The sequence below is a fragment of the Peromyscus californicus genome, unplaced genomic scaffold (assembly GCF_007827085.1).
Source record: "Peromyscus californicus insignis strain IS unplaced genomic scaffold, ASM782708v3 Scaffold_2__1_contigs__length_46816999, whole genome shotgun sequence".
Lineage (NCBI taxonomy): Eukaryota > Metazoa > Chordata > Mammalia > Rodentia > Cricetidae > Peromyscus > Peromyscus californicus.
The window spans coordinates 15,876,546-15,897,136 of NW_026294540.1; the positions used below are offsets into that span (position 1 = coordinate 15,876,546).

Consider the following 20,591-nt stretch of genomic DNA (forward strand, 5'->3'; position numbering starts at 1 on the left):
CAACAAACAAACAAACAAACAAACACTCCTCCCCACAAACAAGGTGGGAGCCAGGCATAGTGGCACACACTTTTAATCTCATCACTTGGGAGGCAGAGGCATGCAGATCTCTGTGAGTTCAAGGTCAGCCTGGTCTACATAGTGAGGCCCTGTCAAAAAAACCCAAAAACCAAAAAACAAACAAAACCCAAAGTGAGTGCCAACTGAGGAATGAAACTCATGATCACACACACACACACACACACACACACACACACACACACACACACACACACACACACTTGTTTTCAGGTACTTTAGATACCTGATAGGTAGCAAAACACAAAACAGACTGGCAAGACCATAAGCATCCAGAAGGTTCTCACCACAGCGGAATCCTCCAATCATACCTTCCCTCTGCTGGAAACTTCTGATGGCCTCATCCCACCCAGAGTGAAAGTCAACACATCTGGTGCTCCCCAGGACCAACTTCATGACATTGTCTTCTACCCCAGAGCTATGGTACCAAAGACTTGGGCCTTTTTAGAACGTTGACTGTGCACAGTGTTTCTGCCTGGGGGCCTGGACACCAGCTGTTCCCTTTGCTTGCAAACCTCTGTAAGATTTACCAAAGCTCCCTCCTCTCACTTTCAAGCCACTGGGAGAAGTCACACTGAGCCGCACAGCTAGCCCTCTTTTTTTTTTTTCTTTTTGTTTGGAGACAGGGCTTTATTTAAGGTTGCCCAGGCTGGTCTTGAACTCACTCAGTAGCAAGGATGACTTTGAAACCCAGACCCTCCTGACTCTTCCTTCCAAGTGCTGGGATTACAGGGTCTTGCTTTGGGGTCCAGGCTGAAGTGAAATTTACCGTCATTCTCCTGCCTCAGTCTCCAGAGTGCTGGGTTTCAGGCTTGCCCCAGTATATGTCCTGTACTTACCGCTTTTATTTTCGGTCCTGAGGATGCACCTGGGGTCTCACTTACTCAATATCTTTTGTTACACTAATATACCCCACAGATCCGTTACAACATCCCTGTGGGTGCGTGCACACGACACGCGCGTTTTGGAGAGGTCTTCCCTCCCCCGCAGGCATCTGCCTGCATGCGTTTCCCGCTTGAGACACCTCCGCGGCTAAGTGACTGCAGAAGGAGCAACTTAATCTTGAATAAATGAATGAATGACTGAATGAATGAACGATCCAACGCAAGGAGGGCAGCACCCAGCAGGGGGTTCTGCAACAGGTGAGGGCGTAGACCATGCTCACCGCGCCTGCGCAGGCGAGCACTCCTTTTTGGCAGCAAGCGCTCCCTGTGCCGGCGCGGCGGAGGGTTACAGCGAAGGGCGTGGTTTCAAGAGGCGTGGTTTTTTTATGGAGGCGGGGCGAAGCCTGCGCGGGGGCGTGGCCAGGCCGGGTTCTCCGGCAGGCCCGCGCCGGCGCTGGCTCAGTCTCGCGCTGTCGTTCGTCCACGTTGTGCCGAGCCGCTCGGCGCCTTGCGCTCGACCGCCGTCCTCGGAGTCCCAGCCCGGCAAGGTCCCGGCCACGCAACTCCGCAACCATGTCCAAGCTGGCGCAGCTCGGGCGCGAGGAGATTATGGAGTGCCAGGTGATGTGGGAGCCTGACAGTAAGAAGGACACGCAGATGGACCGCTTCCGGGCGGCCGTGGGTGCCGCCTGCGGCCTGGCGCTGGGTGAGTGTGGGGCACGCGGCTAGTACACCCCCGTCCCGGGCCTTCCCGGAAGCGGTTCCCTCCAGAGAGGCCCGCTCTAGCAATTTCCAGCCTTAGCAGTTGGGATAAGCCTCGGATGGATGGATGGATGGCCAGTGTCCCTGTCTTGGGGTTGGAGAAGCCCCCTCCCTGGCTTGGGGATAACTTCTCTAGGGAGGTTCCTCTTTGGTCCCTTGATGAATGCCCAGTGTCCCTGTCCTGGAGTTGGAGGGTCCCCCTCTAGGGAGGTCCTTCCCTGTTGCCATGGGCCTCTGGTGGATGGATGGTCCTGGGGTTAGGAGAGCCCCCTGGCTCATGGCCCTCCTCTAGGAGGTGCTGATCTTTTGATGGTGTATCCTTCACTGTTTTGGGGAGCGTCACCTCATACAGAGGCCTCCCTCTTGGCTTCAGCACCTCCCTGCAGGTGAGGCTCACCCTCTGGAAGTGGCAAACCCCACTCTGGTTCCTCCGATCTTTTGCTAGGTTTGCCTGTTTGGGAAGTGGCTCCTGGGGTCTTGGACTTGCAGCCTGTGGGGGCTTCTTTCTGGTCTGACGTGCAGTTCTTTTTGAGTTCATGGGATTCATGTGACAGGCTCTCTCCATCTGCCTTTCCTAGGGACCACCTTGAAATCGTTTCTCCTCCCTCCTCCTTTAAGGTTATGGTAGAGTCCTTTCTTATGTTTAAACTCTCCCAGCCCCAGAGAGACCCTCCCTTCCAGTCACCACCCTGCTCTGTCTAGTTGTGGGTGGGGCAGAGGCCCGTCTCTTGGGTGAGGCTCTTTCCATATTCCCTTCCCAGGGATCCATAGGGCTTGGCTAGTTCTGCCGCCTGCTCTCTCAGGTGTCTGCAGAGAGTTTCCAGCTCAAGGTGGCTTTCTTTTTTATTTTCATCTCTTTTACATCCCGCTCCCCCAACCATAGGGACCCCCTAGTTTCTACTGGTGTCAATGTCTGTCTTGTTCCTAGGATCCCCACCCCCTCAGCTTTCCTGCTTTCTTCTGCATGGTTCACCCTGCTTGCTGGCTGGGGTAATCTTGAAGTGCAGGTCTTTTGTTGATGCTGGGTTCGCAGGCCCTCTACAGTCCCTTGTGGATCGTGGCATTGCAGACTTGCCTCTGGAGAGCCTGGAGATGGAAGTGGGGCCTCCACAGGGTCTCTTTTCTTCACTAACGCGACTCCGCCCCTTCCCTCTCACCTGGAGACAGGTGTCTGCCTGGTCACCTGCAGGGCTTGCAAGCTGTGCGTGTGATCAGTGTGGGTGTGGGATCGGAAAAGCACCTTAACCCAACTCGATCAGTGTCAGGATTGCATCTGTTTCCTGCCCTCCATTCCGAGCCTGGATTTCATCTGTCAACTCTGTCAGCGCTGCTGCTGAAGTACTGATGTGGTACTCTGTGTGGGCCTGCCACTTCAGAACATCACTCCACCGAGGGCAGCCCTTTGAAGTGGGCCAAAACCTTTCTCCCCTAGCCAGAGAGCACGAGGGAGCTGTAACCTGACACCCTGCAGGGATCTGGCTGCACTTCAGAGCTGTGTGACCAGGAACCAGCCATCCAGTTGCCCTAGGCCGTGGTTTCCTCATCTATAAAAGGAGCATAGTGAGAGGACCAGTGTACCCTGGTGGAGAGATGGCAGGCCCAGTCCTGAGCGTTGACCACTGTACACTGTCCCTTGCCTGGAGCTTTGCTGAGGAACCCCTTAGTTACTGTTAATGTCTTCTCTCCTTCAAGTCTCTGGCGGCTGGTGGGTCCAGGGTGGATCTTTAGAAGCTCTGTTGACTGTCTTGTGTTTAAAAGTTGGGAGGCTGACCAGCCAGGGTGGCTCACACTCAGGTGCGTAGGCAGGAGGATTGCTATGAGTTCAAGGAGTGCCTGGACTACAGAGTGAGAGACCCTGTCTCTGAAACAGTTAGGACGAGATAAAGCTGAGAGGCTGGATATGGGAACCTAGAGCCCGCGGTCTGTCCGTCCGTCTGTCTGTGCAGTGTGTCGTCCCAGTGCCCCCCCCCCCCCAACAGCTAGGGGAGGGTGTGTGGCACGGCTCCTCCCTTTACCCTTTCCTCCTTTCTCCTTCTTCCTTTTCACCTGCCTGGCCCCGACGTTTGGGGATCCTTCAGGTCTCACTCAAATGCCGTCTTCTGAACGTTGTGGCCTTTCTCCATGCGCTTTTTCGTATTGTTTTGCTCCTGCCTTGCTGGTTCGTGTATGGTGAGCATTCTTGTGTAGAGTCAGAGCTCCCAAACTCTCTCTCTCTCTCTCTCTCTCTCTCTCTCTCTCTCTCTGTTTTGAGACAGTGTCTCACTATGTAATCCTGGCTAGCTTCGAACTCTATACAGATCAGGCTGGCCTGAAGTTCTCAGAGATCCACTTGCCTCTGCCTCTCAAGCGCTGGGATTAAAAGCAGGCATGCGCCAGTACATTTGGCTGACTTTGAACTCACAGTCCTCCAGCCTGTACCTCTTGAGTGTTGAGAGCACAGTCATGCGCCATCACATCCCAGTATTTCATTTAAAAACTAAGATTTTTAAATGCTAGCACCTGTTTTCAGAGTCTCGGTTGAGTGTTAAACACACTGGACCAAATGTGCCTGTGGTCACCTGGGCCTCAGAGTGGCCCCCCTGAGTGGATTCCCGGCTCACCCCCTGGTGTGGCTGAGGTAGGAGACAGCAGTGGAAAAGTTTCCACACAAGGTCCTCAGGTGCGGAGTGCCCTTGTGACTACCAGTTCCCCAGGTTTGTGGTGCAGGCCACACCCTCAATGATGCTGTGCTGAGTGTACTTCTGTTCTCTCGAGGTCCTAGGGCTCGAACCCAGGGTCTCCCACATGCCAGACAGGGTCTCCTAGTGAGCAGCACTCTAACCCTCTTATTTTTATTTTTATTTTTATTTATTTTATTTATTTATTTATTTATTTATTTTGAGACAGGGTCTCTCTACCTAGCCCTGGCTGTCCTAGAAATCACTCTGTAGACCAGGCTGGCCTCGAACTCATGGAGATCCCTCTGCCTCTCTGCCTCCTGAGTGCTGGGATTAAAGACGTGCCTGGCCAGGGTCTTAAAAATTATTCAGGCTGGCTTGGAACTTGCTCTGTCGACCAGGCTTGGCTCTTTTGATCATCCTGCCTCAGCATCCTGAGTAGCTGGGATTACGGACCCCGAGCCACCAGGCCCAGCCTGAACCCACTTTTGTGTTTAGAGTAGACCTCTAGTGTCTAGCCATGCTTAGCAACTTGGAAAGCGGGTTTTTTTTTTTTTTTTTTTCATCCAGAGCATTCCATTTGTGAGGACCCAGCTGACTAAGCCTGGGAGAGGGAGAGGAGCTGTGGGGCCTGTTTGGCTAGTGTTTCCCACAGGTGCATAGAGCTGTCCCTGGGAGCTGCCCCAGCCCTCTGCCTGCCTGAGGTGCTCCACACTACTGCATATTAACTCTCGTGCTGACTAGCCGTGTATGTATGGACTCAGTATACGTCACCAAGGTGCCATGTGCGCTCTTCATGCAGGCGGAGGGGTGACACCCATGGTGGATGCCTTTGGGTGCCTTTGGGTGCAGGAACTGTTCTGGGGCACTTCCTAGGTCCTTACCGTGCCCCAGGGAGAAACTGAGGCTCAGAGGAGGTCAGTGATGTCTGAGGTCACTCAGTGGCAGGGGTTGAATGTAGGTGTTGGTGCTCTTATGTGTCCTATGGGTTTTCACAACAGCCACGTCATTACCCCCATTCATCAGACAAGAGCTCCGAGGTAGGGCAGCTCGCCCCAGGCCATTTGCTCCCGAAGTGGCAGAGTGGGTGCTGATCGGAGTCACCTAGCCTGACCTGGAGCCAGAGTGAATTCTTTCACTGGTGTGGGAGAATCTGTAGCCGCTTGTCCACAGTTTGAAGTGACCCATGAGGGAAACCGCCCTGGAGAGGCAGAGTGGCCTGTCTGAGCCTGACCGGCAAAGTCACTAGGTCAGCTCTGGCTTCACTGACCCTGCAGTTTCCCAGCATGCTAGATATCTACTTTGTATACATCCTGCCTTGGGCCCGGAGGAGGTGAGACCTCATTGCCATGACCCAGGTCCCTTCTTGGAGTCTGGAGCTGCAAAGTCCCACATCTAGCTCTGCTGTGGCTTTCCCACCTGTGAGCGGGCTCTCTCTGCATCTCCAACCACTCTGCTTCCCTTACTGTGTGTGCTGCCTCCCCCCTCCCTCCCCCCTCCGTCCCCCACCGCCCCCTCCCCCTTCCCCCCTCCCTGTTCTCTGCAACTGTGCACTCTTGTGCATTAAGCGCCTTAACCTCTGAGCTGGGGAGCAGCTGCCACACCCAGCTTTTAACTTAGCTGGGCAGGATCTGCAGAGGGGAGCTGCTTTGGATGGCTTTGGATATTTTGTAGCCCACCAGTGCCTGCTGCATTCTCTGTCTGACCTCCAGATATGTCTGTCTTGCAGAGGTTGACAGGGTCTCATAAGCGTTGAATTTACTTGCATGTGTTGAAGAGCATTGTTTCAGGTAGTTTGGTTGGGTCCCTTCCACATACTTGTGTTAACGCTTGTAACCCAGGCCCCCCTGAACCCCCTGAGTCTGAGGGAGTGAGTTCCAGGTTTCAGCGGTGCCCTACCCTTGTTGAGAGAGCACGTGGGTTCTCCTGAGCCTACGGGACTGGTCTGCATGTAGGGTATCGTCAGTGAAACCGGAAATTTCAGGAGTGGCTAAACCAGGCTCCGTTTGTGTGGAGGCTTCTCTCTAGCAGCACTCACCTCTTCCAGTGAGCCCTTGGACTCATGGGACTTTGTCTTTTTCCTACTCTGTGGTCATGAGGATCGAACCCAGGGCCTTGTGAATGCTAGGTGAGTCCTCTACCACCGAGCTACATCCCAAATCTTCTCTTTACTTCTTACTTTTGAGACAGGGTCTCGGTCAAGTTGCCCAGGCAGACCTTGAACTCGCTCTGTAGCCCAGGTTGGCCTTGAACTTCTCTCCCAGGCTTAGCTTTCAGGGTAGCTGGAATTCTTGCCCCCAAGCCAGGCCCACATGTTAGTTTTGAGTGAACATAATGTCCTGTTAAGAAAACCTGGAATGCCGGGCTGCTGTGGCGCATGCCTTTAATCCCAGTACTCCGGAAGCAAAGCCAAGCTTTGTGATCTCTGTGAGTTCAAGGCCAGCCTGGTCTACAGAGTGAGTTCCAGGATGGCTAGAGCTACTCGGAGAAATCCTGTCTTGAACAACCAGGAAAAAAAAAATCTTTAAAAACCGAGACAAATAAATGGATGGTGACTGAGGAATGGCACCCGAGGTTGACCTGTGGCCTCCACATGTCCACACGCACTCAAACACACAAAGACAGAAGGCTGGGTGTGGTGCTGCCTTCCCGTAGTCCCCAGAGGGCTGTAGCAGGTGGATCAAGAGTTTGAGGCCAGCCTGGGCCACCTTTGGGACTGGATGAAGGGTTTCGTCCTGAGGTTTAGTTCTCCCCATCATTCAGGGGCGCTGGAGTCACTGAGTCATTGGCATGTGGGGTTCTCAGGCGCCGGGCTTCCTGCTGAGGGGCCACCCTCTGAGGCTGGTCTGAAGGGGTGCTATTTTTTTATTTTTTCATTTTTTATTTTTTTTTAGGGAATTATGATGACTTGTACCACTGGTCTGTCCGGTCATATTCGGACTTCTGGGCTGAGTTCTGGAAGTTCAGTGGAATAGTCTACTCCCGAATGTATGACGAGGTAAGTGGGTCTGGCCACACTCTTGTCTCCTGACGTGTCGATTGGGGAATACTGAATCATGTCAGCTTTTAAAAATCCCATGTGTGGGCCAGCAACATGGCTCAGTGGGCAGTCGGAGGTATAAGCACATCCCCATTGTTAGGGTTATCTAGATTTTGAGGAGACCTTCCAGAGAACTTTCATTTCCTCCCGATGGTTAGTGAAAGGATGCCCTGGGGAAGGAGTCCCGTATCTGAAGTGCATTTCACTGCCCATTTGTGGCAAAGCCTTCTGTAAGGCTGATGTGTGGCCCTCAGAGGAGGAAACCAAGGGCTCAGCACCAAGGGGAAGGCAGAGTCATTTTTCAGAGAATTATGGGGTGGGGCAGGGCCCCAGGCTTGACTCCTGTTTTTGGTGTGTCTGTGGGCCAGTGCTCTCTACTGATTTCCTTTTCTTCATTTTCTTTTGTGCTGGGGATGAACCCGGGACTACGTGATGCTGAGCAGGCGCTCTGCTACTGAGTCACATCCCAGGTCCAGGCAGTGCTGCCCCTTCCTTCTTTTTGAGACAGGGTTTCTCTGTGTAGCCCTGGCCCTCTAGGACTGTGTAGACCAGGCTGGCCTCAGACTCCTAATCCCCTTCGCCTCCACCCCCTGAGTGCTGGGATAACAGGCCTGAACTCCCCACTTCCGGCCTGGGCATTTCCTTTACTTCCTCTTCAGTAACCGTCATAAATAGGTGTTCAGTAAACTCTGTTGTAAGGATTTCCGGGGGTGGCTGCCCTGGGTGCAGGGCTGTGCTGTCTCCACAGGTCAGGGTCGGTGTATGGGTGATGTCATAAGGCTCTGGGCTGAGCCCCCCGCCTCCCTTCTGCTTGTCCCTCTGCAGGTCGTGGACACGTCCAAAGGAATCGCAGATGTCCCCGAGTGGTTCAGGGGCAGCCGCCTCAACTATGCCGAGAACCTCCTACGGCACAAGGAGAATGACAAAGTCGCCCTTTACGTGGCCAGTGAGTCCCTCGGGTGTCCTGGGTGGTGGATGTGTGTGGCCCCGTGGGCGTGGCGGGGCGGCAGGGAGGGTTCCGGCTGGGCATTGGCATATTGGTATATGCCCTCCTAGCGTAACAGACACCTCTGCTGGGAGATGGAGAGGGCTTGGTTAGAGATGGAGTCAACTGTTGCTTGTTTCTAACATTGTCGTGTGTGTGTGTGTGTGTGTGTGTGTGTGTGTGTGTGTGTGTGTGTGTTGCATACTTTTGTGTGCACCTTCAGGAGTATGCAGGTGCACCTGTATGCATATTTGTGTGTGCAGTGCACATGTGTGTGTGTGTGTGTGTGTGTGTGTGTGTGTGTGTGTGTCTGGGCATGCTAGCGTTTGAGTTGTTTCGGGTGGCTGCTCGCTCGCCTTTGAGTAATAACACTTTCTCCTTTCCAGTCAGGCTGCTTGGTCACTGTAGGGAGCGGGCCTTGTTGGAGTGGGTGGAGCTTCCTGTTAGCTTTCTGTTCACTAGCGTTTGTCTTTCTGGACAGCGCCAATATCTACTACCAGTGAGAGCCCTTAGGGTGCGTCAGAGGCTTGGCTCTAATGCTTCTGAAAAGTACTGTGCTCTTGGCTGTCACATGCCTACTGTCTGTCCCGCTCTGACCGCTCAGTTTCCTGGTCTCTCTAGTTTCGAGGATAGGGGGAGGCGGGAGTGGGGTGATCACTGGGCTTCGTGTAGGACTAAGTGAGCTTGAGTGAGTTTGTTTTTTGTTTTTCTGTTTTTCCGAGACAGGGTTTCTCTAGCTGTCCTGGATCTCGCTCTGTAGCCCAGGCTGGCCTCAAACTCACAGAGATCCACCTGGCTCTGCCTCCCGAGTGCTGGGGTTAGAGGGGTGCGCCCCCAGGCCAGGCTAGCATTAGCTTTTTAAGGTCTGTCTTGTGGCCCCATCAGTATTCCCTGAACACCTATAAGGCCCCACTGCCTGGATGTCTGTAAGTCTGTGTGGGCATCAGCGGCTTGGGAAGGCCGCTCTGCTCCAGGCCCAGGTTCCTGGTTCGACACCACCTTACCGTCCTCTCTGGACCGTATAAACACATGTGCTGTACTCGGTACTCGATGTTTCATGAGCACTCGGTTTCTTCCACTGCAAAATGGGAACGGACTTCAAATCTCAAACCTGAAATCCAAATCTTAACAGATCTTAAACCCTAAACCACAAAACTGGCATACTTGACGGTTAGGGGGAATTGAACAGCTTCTCGGGGCTTGTGGTGCCGGCATCCCGGTGGGTACTGAACCAAGGGTGATCCCCCATCCCTGTGCCCCTGTCCCCTCTCTCACGGAATGCAGCTCAGCTGGGCTGGCATTTCTATCTCGCTCTCTGTCCCTTCCTTCGAAGGTGGAGCTTTGCTGAGCCAGCTTTCCTTCCTCATGGTGTCAGAGTGGCAGGTGCCCCTGGGCCAGGGCTCTCTGTCAACCTCCAAACTGGTGCTGAGAAGTAAATTCAGGGTCTGACGTGTCGCACTGAGCTTGCCTCCTCCCTCCCTGGCCCGGAGTTGGCCTTCTTCCCAAGGCTGGCCTGTGAGCAGCATGGGGACTTGAAGATCCTCACTCATCTATCATCCCTCCCTCCCGTGTCCCCCTTCCCTCTGGTGTCACTGGCTGTGCCCTGCTCACCAGGCATCACAGCAACACTCAGGCTTCCTTCTCTAAAGCCACTGGCACTTCAGCCTTCGTGCCCCAGTGAGCTCCAGCAGCCCCTCAGCCCCTCAGCCCCTCAGCCCCTCAGCCCGGTCCTGGCTTTATCAGCACAGCCGTCTGCACAGAGCATGCCGTCTCTGAGTATTGTCACCAGGGATAAAAATGGCCAGCATTGCAGACATCGCCCACACCGGGACACCAGTTGGGTGCCTCAGGGTGAGGAAGCTCGCTCACTTGTAGAAAGTTGCTTCGGAATTCTGAACCACAGAGCTCCCTGCCTCAAAGATGATGGTCGTGGGGCTAGCATCTTCCCAAGGCCATTGTTTCTCCTTCAAGGAGGACTCCAGTTCCTCCACAGCGCGCAGTCCACCTGACAGATCACCTGACCGCCCATCTCAGACAGGTTTGCCCCTCAGGCCTTGTGGCTTTGGCTGGCTGACAGGGGCTGGCTCACTGCTGGCCGAGGAGGCTGTGAGAGCCTCTCCAAGGCTCCCAGGAGTCCTCACAACAGGCGGCTGGCTCCCCACAGTGGGCCCCTGGGGAGATGCTAGATCTTGTTTTTATGTTGGGATAGGCACACCTGACCTGAGTCTGCGCTCAATTTTACTTCTACTTACAGCAGTGGTTCTCAATCTGGGGCATCAACACATATCAGATATTTACATTACGGTTCAGAAGAGTAGCAAAACTACAGTTATGAAGTAGCAATGAAATAACTTTGTGGCTGGGGGTCATCACAGCATGAGGAGCTGTATTAAAGGGTCGCAGCATCAGGAAGGTTGAGAACCACTGACTTAGAGACAGTGTCATTCGCTAAGTGGTCCTGGTTGACCTGGAGCCTGGGTTTGAGGTACTGGCCAGGCTGCTGCAGTGTCTTTTATGACCAAGGCTCAGCGGTCACTTGTGGGTCCCACAATGACCCACTGGTCACTTGGGCCAGGCCTGTGGAGCTGAGAGGGGCTGTGTGAGCCACCCGCTCCTCTGCCCTTTTTAGCTTCTCTCCTTTCCTCGATCCTCTTCCTGTCTCTCTCCTTCCCTCCCTTCTTTTCTTTCTTTTTGTGTTGCCGGGAATCAAACCCAGGATGGAACGCCTATTTCTCCTCCTTCATTTTTCTTTCAAGTGTTTTCCCGGATGTTCTTGCATTTTTCAAGTATTAGTATCGCTTTGTTTTCCTCCACGGAACAGCTTATGTTGTTTACACTGGGGGTGCATTGAATTTGTAAATTAGAACCCACATCCTTATATGTTACCCTAGCCAAGCAAAAAAATCGTCTTCCACCAGAAGTCAGCATGGATGTTTTGACGTAATTTCTTCGGTGAAGACTCTTGCAAGCCTTGGAGAGGCCCTCACAGTGAGGCCTCTGCAGGCAATAGTCATTATTTAATATTCTTTTTTCTTTTTTGGTGGTGGGCGAGTTAACATGATCTCACTATGTAGCCCTGGCTGGCCCTGGAACTCGCTATTGTAGACCAGGCTGGCTTTAAACTTAGAGGTCTGCCTGCTTCTGCTTCCTGGGAATGGGATTCAGAGTGTGTGCTGCCACACCCAGCTCATTTAATTTTCTTTTTTTTTAAATTCACACTTTAATTTTTGCATTAGCTAGCCAATAAAAAGATAACTGTCAAGCTGGGCAGTGGTGGCGCACGCCTTTAATTCCAGCACTTGGGAGGCAGAGCCAGGCGGATCTCTGTGAGTTCCAGGCCAGCCTGGTCTACAGAGCGAGATCCAGGACAGGCACCAAAGCTACACAGAGAAACCCTGTCTCGAAAAACCAAAAAAAAAAACAAAACAAAACAAAAAGGATAACTGTCGAAGCCTGACTGAAGGTGGACTGCTACTCAGCAATGGAAAGGAGTAGTTACTGACAAATGCTGAATCTCAAAGATGGGAGGAGAAAGGCCACCCACCCAAATCATCACGGCCAAATTAATTAAAGCAAGCGTTTTTATTCCTGTACACGGGCTGCCTTCTGCTAAGGCTGGGTTCAAGAGGTCAGCATCGGATATGAGGAAGACCAGGTCTTTATAGCTCAGGGGTAGGGGGTTTCCAAATGAGCGATTTGGCCTGCAAAATGGGTGGGGTTCCGGGGCAGAACGGAAGCATAACAAGTTAGTCACGCATTCTGAAACAAAGACACGAGGTGGTCTTAACAAGGTAGTCATAATAACAGGTAGTCATAACAACCCTTTGACCTGGTTGAACAGGTAGTACAGAACCATTTGTAGTTAAGCTTATAGGTGGGGGGCATAGCCCCATCCTTTCATCACTCAGACTGTCCAGATGGATAGCAGATCGGTGATGCCTGGGGGCAGAGGTGACCGCGAGGGATGGGTGATCACAGGATGGCTCTGTGGTGATGCTGGCCGTGCCGTGAAGTGTCACAGGTGACAGCTATGCACACGTTGTCTCCGTATTGGTTTCCCTGCCGGTCTCCATATCACACTCTTGTTCTGGATATTGTAGAGACTGTGGGGTCCTCCCACCTTCTGCCAGTCTGGTTATTTTTTTTTTTTTTTTTTTTTTTTTGGTTTTTCGAGACAGGGTTTCTCTGTGTAGCTTTGCGCCTTTCCTGGAACTCACTCTGTAGCCCAGACTGGCCTCGAACTCACAGAGATCCGCCTGCCTCTGCCTCCCGAGTGCTGGGATTAAAGGCGTGCGCCACCACCGCCCGGCTCAGTCTGGTTATTTTCATCAGCTTCTCCTCTTGAGGATCCCGACTTGTGGTCGGAGCCTGGCTTGTACCGGGCTTGGCTCTCATGTGGAGCGTGTGGAGCGGCGCCACCCTGGGCCTGGTTCTGCATTTTCCCACGTCCGTCTGGGTCCTCTGCTCCTGTCCCCGCTGACTCAGGTCCCTTCCTGTGTGGCCTGTGGTTGAGTGATCCTGTTCTCTTCTCAGGGGAAGGCAGAGAGGAGATTGTGAAGGTGACCTTTGAAGAGCTGCGGCAGCAGGTGGCTCTGTTTGCAGCCGCCATGAGGAAGATGGGCGTGAAGAAAGGGGACCGTGTGGTCGGTAAGGGGCTTCCTCTTTTCTCCTCCTCCTCCTCCTCTCTCCTCCCTCCCTCCCTCCCTCCTTTTCTTCCATCCTTTGGTAAACACCTTTTGGTGCTGTGGTGGTTCGATCCCTAGTACCCAAACTCAAGCCAAACCATCAACAGAATGGCCCAGAGGGTGGAGAGACTTGAAACCGGTTTAGCCGTGGGTAGAACTGACCCTGTGTGACTCCAGCCGCATACACGGGTCAGAGTTGACCGAGAGTGAATTGCAGAATGCGGTCTGGGTGTGGTGTTGCACCCATCATTCCAGAATTTGGGAGGCTGAGGCAGGAGGATTGCAAGTTCCAGACCAGCTCAGGTTACATGGGGAGATCATGTCTCAAAACAAAGCCAGTAAGACCATAAAACAACAAGACGAATAAAGAGAAAGGAAGAATCCCCTATCCTACTGTTCTGTGAGGACCAGGAATTCTCTTCATTGTGTTTCCAGAGCAGAAAGGGGCAAGGATGTCCAGGTGTGGTCTGTGCAGCTGGTGGGTTAACAGATGCTTGTGGGAAATAGTGCTGCCGTGGGGCAGTATGGAAGAGGAAAGGGAGCCAGACGGCAGACAGCTGTGCAAAGGCCCTGTGGCTGGTGAGAGCAAGATGTCTGTAGGAAGGAGGGTGCTGTGACAGATACCCAGCACTACCTGTCATGACTTTTTCCACCTCTGCCCGCCCCACCCCGAGTTGCTGACAGCCTTATTCCTTCTCAATTCCTCCCCACTTTCGACCACAAGGCAGGAAAAAGATGTGCAGAACCCTAACGCAGTAGGAGTGGGCAGAGGGATTCTCTGGCCTGGGGCCCCAGGAGCTTGTTGGGGACTGTCGTTCAGGAGGCACACTGGAGCCTGCAGCCTCCAGGCCTGGAAGTCCCTCCTGAACCTTCGCTGCATCCCATGTGGCATCACATTTTCCGTTAAGAGCAGCTCAGCCACCTTTCCAATTCTCCTTCCATCCTGATTTCCCAGCAGCAGGAAGGCCTGTGGGGGGCTGTCCTTCACCCAACAACTTCAGTTTGTTAATTTCAGGAAGGGTGTGCCCGGGGGCGGGGGGTGAGGGGGTGTGGGGGTGTGGGAGCCACTCTTCCAGGGCAACTCAGGGCTCAGTCCCTAATCCACAGTTGGACAAGGCCACGGGCCAGGGTGATGGTCTGAGTGGTTACGTGCCGATTTTGGCAGTGCCGATTTTGGCAGGGTACGCCTCTCCTGAGGGGACTGGCCGACAGCAGATGCCAGCTTGTGTTTGCAGAGGGCGGGTCTGCAGCTACAGCATAGCAGATCCAGTGCTGGCCCCCTGGAGTCCTGCAGCTCCTTCTTAGACAGTGGGCAGGGAGGGCATGGAGTGATCACAGCCTGTCCTGGTTGGCAGGAAAGCCGGTTGGCCGGCTCACCCCACTCTGTCGCCTGTGCCCACGCACTGCTCACTAGGGGCCACCCTGGCAACACTTGGGCAGATTCCTCACTGATCTCCAGTATCAGCTTGACTTTTCTTTGTGGGCTCCTGGCCTGTGATGCCACTTAGATGTTGTTTGTCTGCCCTGCGTTCTCCGGGGATGGGCTCTGTGTCTGTCCCTGAAGATGGACTGTTTCCGTTCTTGGCCCGACACATGCTGTGGAAGGCCAGGCACACAGCTGGCATCTAATAAATAGCTCTTAGGTGAATGCAAGTGCGGACCGGGCCAGCAGTCAGTCCAGGCTTTCATTTGTTTGTGTTTTGAGGCAGGCTCCTGTTATGTGCCCCAGGCTGGCCCAGAACTCTGGTCTTTGTGCATACATCCCTGCGTGCAGCCAGGGCAGGCTTTGGAGCTTGAACCCTAACTTTTCTGTCTTCTCTTTGGCTCTGTTTCAGCTGTTGCTTTTTGAAGTCGAGCTAAGCAAGGCTGAAGCCTCTTCTCATTTTTGTTTTGTTTTTTGTTGTTTGAGACAGGGTTTCTCTGTGTAGCTCTGGCTGTCCTGGAACTCGCTCTTGTAGACCAGGCTGGCCTTGAACTCAGAGATCCGCTTGCCTCTGCCTCCTGAGTGCTGGGATTAAAGGTGTGTGCCACCACCACCCAGCTGCCTCTTATTCTTGCTTTTCTTCCCACTAGTTTGTTTTGTGGTGCTGGATTCGAACTCAGGGCTGATGCTTGGCAGGGCTTTGCCACTGAGCCATGAGCCAGCCCATATTTGCATTTTTTTCAAATCCATCTGCAGCAGGTGTTTCTGAGAGAAGGCAGTGCCAGGAGTGCCTGGGGACATTTGAGAGCCATCCTGGGACTGGGCTCTCCCCCCGGGAGACTGGCTCTTCAGTCAGGCTGGCTCTTGGCCTGCCCTTCTGTGGCTGTCATTCAGCTTCCCCCTGCCCTGACCATAGTTCACGTGAAGAGTGATTTAAATATCAAATGGCACAGGAGCCCGAAGGGCTGAGGAGGTGCATTAGACTGTTCACAGCTCTTTTCTTTTGCTTGCACTGTGGCCCCCAAGGTAGGCCTGATGGCTTAGGGGGAGGGCAGGCTGCTTGTCATGTTAGCAGGGAGTCAATTGGCCTGGATTGTGCACTCCCCTGGGCAGTGAGTCCAGCCTCCCTTGGGTAACAACAATGATGAGGCGCTTCAGTTCTGCTCACACCAGGCACGAGGGGACTCTCCTGGAGTTGAGGGGACGATACTTGAGCCCTGCCCTCTGAGTGCCTATGGACTAGCAGGGAGCACATGAACTTTGAAAGGCAGAGTGCAAACTGTTGTGTCTCTCTGGAGAAGGTCGTTACGGGCCCCATGTGGGTGCCTGGCCACGGCCCTTGTCCCAAGGCCTGTGTTGAAGTCCTTTCTCCCAGAACGCCGGCACTGTCTGTTTAGTTGATGGTGATCCCTCCACCCAAAGATGGTCTCTGTCTCCCTGGATGATGCCAACCTCCCTGGCAATGGGGCCTCCACTCATTCTGCCCCAAGGGTTACACACGGCTCACCTGTCCTCTCTCGTCCCGCCCACCCGTCTTCCAGACAGCACATTTCTTAGGGTATGTGGAGCATTTGGCAAAGCAAAGATGGAGACAGGGGAGGTTCTTGCCCTCACCTGAGAACCGCATATTAAATAGGTGGTCCACACATGGTCAGGCTGGTACAGTTCTCCTAGCTAGGGGAAGTACCATTGTGGGTTTTTTTTTGTTTTTTTCTGAGACAGTAGTTTTGGTCCCTATCCTGGATCCCGCTCCGTAGCCCAGGCTGGCCTCGAACTCACAGAGATCCACCTGGCTCTGCCTCCCGAGTGCTGGGATTAGAGGCGTGCGCCACCACTGCCCAGCTTACCATTGTGTTTCTTAAGTACCTAGCTTAAGGAAGGCCTCCCTGAAGAAGTGCCAAGTGATGGAGGAGCGGAAGGACAGATGTGCACTGAGTGTGGAAGGCTGGTGCGTGTGTAGGTGTGCTCAAGTACAGCAGCTTGTGTAAAGGCCCTGGGGAAGGAGAATCTTAGAACGCCCAAAGGACTGAATGAAGTGAGCAGAGTGAGGGAGAAGAGCCGGGAAGGCTAGAGTTGCTTGTGGAGGCCATAGGGGTCCTGTAGTGGTGTTTGCTCTGCTATAGGGCCTGAAGGAGGCGGTACTTCCTGCCATTGTACTTGACCTCTTAAAAAACGAAAGGGAGAGGGGAAGAGAGATGGCTTAACGGTTAAGGGCAATGACTGATGTTCCAACGGCAAGGAGCACCTCCTTCGGGCCCTATAGTCCAAGGTCATGGGCAGAGCAAATACTGCTGCAGGGTCCCTCTGGTTCACGTGTGGAGAATGGGCTAGTGAGGCATGGTGAGTGGACTTGCTGGCATCTCTGCTTCTCAGATACTTCCGGCCTCTCGGGGAAACTTCTGGAAGACTGTTGCTTTGACCCCCTCAACCCAAGGCGAATTTCTCCCCTCCCTCCCACAGGTTATCTACCCAACAGTGCGCATGCCGTGGAGGCCATGCTGGCCGCTGCCAGTATTGGAGCCATCTGGAGTTCCACCTCGCCAGACTTTGGTGTGAATGTGAGTTGGGGTCCTGTTGGAGGGTACCACTGGGTCAAAGAGTGTCCCTGGTGGGCTGGGACTCCCCACCCTCTTAGAGCTTGTGGCTGTCTGAGTGGAGCTCTTGAGTGTCTCCTTGGGCAGCCGTAAGTGGGAGGGAGAAGGCTGCGGAGTCTGATCTTGGTGCTGGGGATTGAATGATTGAGTGCGTACGGCCTCACACACCCCCCGCACGAACAGGGATATGGTTTTGACTCATTTAGTTTCTTTCTTTCTTTCTTTCTTTCTTTCTTTCTTTCTTTCTTTCTTTCTTTCTTTCTTTCTTTCTCTCTTTCTCTCTCTCTCTCTCTCTCTCTCTCTCTCTCTCTCTCTTTCTTTCTTTCTAAAACAAAGTCATACTCTGTAGTTCAGACTGCCCTTGAGCTTGGGGCAATCCTCCTGACTTAGCCTTTTAAGTTCTAGGATTACATGCATAAGCCACCTCACCTGACTTGGGTGTTGGTTTTAAGTTTACAAGCAGACTGGTTCTTGTTTCCTGCCTGCCGATTCTGAGGTTTCCTGAATGTCTGTGCTGACTTTTAGGGGTTTCTTTTTTCTTTTTTTTTCCGAGACAGGGTTTCTCTGTGTAGTTTTGGTGCCTGTCCTGGATCTCACTCTGTAGACCAGGCTGGCCTCAAATTCCTCACAGAGATCCGCCTGGCTCTGCCTCCCGAGTGCTGGGATTAAAGGCGTGCGCCACCACCGCCTGGCTTCAAGGGGTTTCTAAGGGACCATGATGCCGAGGGGTGTGTCCAGAGCTCAGGCTGCTCAAGTGTGCTGTAGCAACTGAGGAAAGCCTGCTTTGGTCATGATCTTAGGGTCAGTAGGGCCCTGAACTCGTGGACTCACAAGTGCCAGGAGGAGGTGCCTGCGGTGTCCAAGCCGCCAGCTCTCCTGGTGCCAGCTGCTGGAGGACACGTGGTGTCCAAGCCACCAGCTCTGGGGCCAGCTGCTTCTGACCCAGGCCGGGTCAGTTGGTGTGGCCAGCAGCTGGGTGCTGGACTGGTAGAGCATGAGCTGAGTTTGGGGTGTGCTCCGTGTCTTATTCTCCAGGGGTGAACATGTAAACTCACGTCTGCTTTAAGGTGTGCTCTCTCAGCAAAGGCTTTTGAGGAATCATTCCATCTTGTCATGGAGGAGGAGTGCTGATTTCTCAGGGCCCCTCACTTTGGTCCATGGCCCAGTGGGCTGAGGTGATGCCCATGGGTCCTTTTCTACTTCCTGTGCCCTTTCCCATGTATAACCAACCCCAGGACTGTCTAGGATCAGCAAGGATTGGCCTAGATTGAAACTCCACAGGTGGCTACCAGCCCCAGGGGCTGCTGTGGGGTTGTATGAGCTAGTTGGGGTCCAGGCCCATGGCGTCCTCATGGGAGGTTCTAACAAGGTGGCCCTGGGTGCTGTTCTGCTTAGGTCCCTCAGGAGGTGGCCAAGAGTAAGGAGGCAGAAAGGGCTTTGGCTATGAGGTTGCCCACCTGAGGTCTAGAGCCTGGGATGCAGACCCACAGTGCACTTGTGGGCACTGAGAGCACACAGGAGGTCTGTGTGATGGGGCCCTCTTAACTGTGGGGTCAGTAAGTATTGGTTCTTGCTCACTAGGAGGGAGAGGGTACTTTGTCATCAGAACTGGGGTAACCTGTGTGGGGGCTGCGGACCTGAGGCAGAGCTCCAGAATTGGCCTTCTGATGGTGGGGGTGATGGTGGTGGTGATGTGCCCTTTAGTGGACTGGACTGCCCTCTTCTGGCCAGATGTTACCACCAGAGGCCTGTGACTCCAAAGGACTGGTCTCTAGTGAGTGGCGTCCCCGGCTCTGTCTTGCAGCTTGGAGGCTGCTGGCTGGTGTGTAATGCTTGTTTGCGTTGTGGACACTAGGGGGCAGCAGGGCTCCACCACCGTCTCCTCCATCCTGCTGCTATGCTGTGTTTAGCCGCTCAGCTTCAGACTCTAGGGAGTGTCACCCTTCACGGTTCCTCTCCCGGGCCTTACACAGGAAGCGAGCTAGAGCTGCCTGCCCGGGGACATGGCAGCTATGGCCTGGGACAGATAAGTGGCATCTTCATGAAAGGCCTCAGGGGCAACCCCGTGCCTGCTGGCCCCGTGCCTGCTGGCCCCTGCGTCCTCTGGAGGCCTGCTGATTGCTCATCTCCACATCTGTTCTCTGTGAACTGTGGCCTGGGACAGCTCCAGAGTCCTTGAAGCTGTTGCTTAGCCCGTGCCTACCCGACACGGACCACCCTTGTTCAGGGTGAAAACAGCTGGGAGGGGTTTCTGCGGTGGGGAGCAGGTCCCCTTCTCCCATGCACCGTGGTACCCCACTTCGTCTTGTCTTAGTCTCCTACCCACTGCTGCTCGGCTGTGCTCTGTATGGCGCACACGTGTGGGCGTGTGGGCCATTGCCCCACAGGAGGTGACCCACCCCGGGTTGTACTTGCCAGCCACTTTGGGTTTTTCTGTTTTCCTCTGAACTGGTGGTGATTTTAGAGACATCAGGGAGGCCACCCTCTAAGACCCACGTGCTTAGGGCGCAGCCCGCAGCCTGTTGCCCCCATTCTCACTATACACTTCAGCTGCTTGAGTGTTTTGTGTGTAAATAGGACAGCCACTGTCCTCACTCTGGGTGGCCATCTGTGTGACTCACCATGGGCCACTGGTTTCAACACCTCATTGGTTGCTAAGCACTGGCTCAGGTCAGACCCACGATGGCGATGGCCGGGGTATTCATTGTAGCACAAGGCAGTTCATACAGCACTGGGGACCTCAGCAGGCCGACTGCTCCTTCACATGCTCTGAGCTCTCTCCCTCACCTGCCCGACCTGGGGAGCTTCAGCTGTGATCTGCAGACTCAGCTTGGAAATGCCTGTCGTCTTTGCTGAGTACTATCCCTGCGACTGGGGGTGTCTCTGCGATGTCTGAGCCTTACACCTCTGGCTGCTGGGTCTTCCTTTTGGCCAGCTGTGAATGGAAGTGGTCCTCTGAGATGAAGGCCCTGCCCCCTGCTAACACCCTCCCAGGCTAGCTCCTTGTCAACCTCTCTGGCCTTGGGCTTTCTTGCGGACTTGCCCTTCCTTCTGTCTGAACGCTGTCCCGGGCCCCCACCTGACTGTGGGGTTCCCTTCTAGGTGCTGGTGTGATCTGCCCAGGGGCCTCAGCACCCACTTCCGTCCTGACATCTATTCTGTGTGTTTCTTCCACAGAGCAGCCTGTGTGCGTGCCCCTGGCTTCTTGGCTTGCGTTGCTCGAACGAAGTTCTTAACCTGGTCCTTCTTCTCTGTAAGGCTCCCCAATCCTGGTGCCACGAGAGTCAAAGGCGGGCATGACTTTGACAAGCTTAGAACATGCAGGTCGAGGGCTTTGAACATTGTTAGTTTTTTTGTTTTTGTTTTTTGTTTTTGTTTTGTTTTGTTTTTTTGAGACAGGGTTTCTGTGTGTAACAGCCCTGGCTGTCCTGGAACTCACTGTAGACCAGGCTGCAGATCCATCTGCCTCTGCCTCCCGAGTGC

The 20,591-nt window shown here is 53.9% G+C and overlaps 1 protein-coding gene across 1 annotated transcript in view; it reads left to right on the forward strand.

The window, feature by feature from the left end:
- The first annotated feature begins 1,372 nt into the window (after window positions 1–1,372).
- The window catches only part of Aacs (acetoacetyl-CoA synthetase), a 37,678-nt gene continuing 18,459 nt past the window's right edge, over window positions 1,373–20,591 (forward strand). The window contains exons 1-5 of the mRNA XM_052755485.1: window positions 1,373–1,668; window positions 7,276–7,379; window positions 8,247–8,367; window positions 12,940–13,053; window positions 16,975–17,072. Of these exons, the coding sequence (XP_052611445.1) occupies window positions 1,536–1,668; window positions 7,276–7,379; window positions 8,247–8,367; window positions 12,940–13,053; window positions 16,975–17,072 (570 nt within the window). The 5' untranslated portion in view covers window positions 1,373–1,535. The remainder of the gene's footprint in view (window positions 1,669–7,275; window positions 7,380–8,246; window positions 8,368–12,939; window positions 13,054–16,974; window positions 17,073–20,591) is intronic.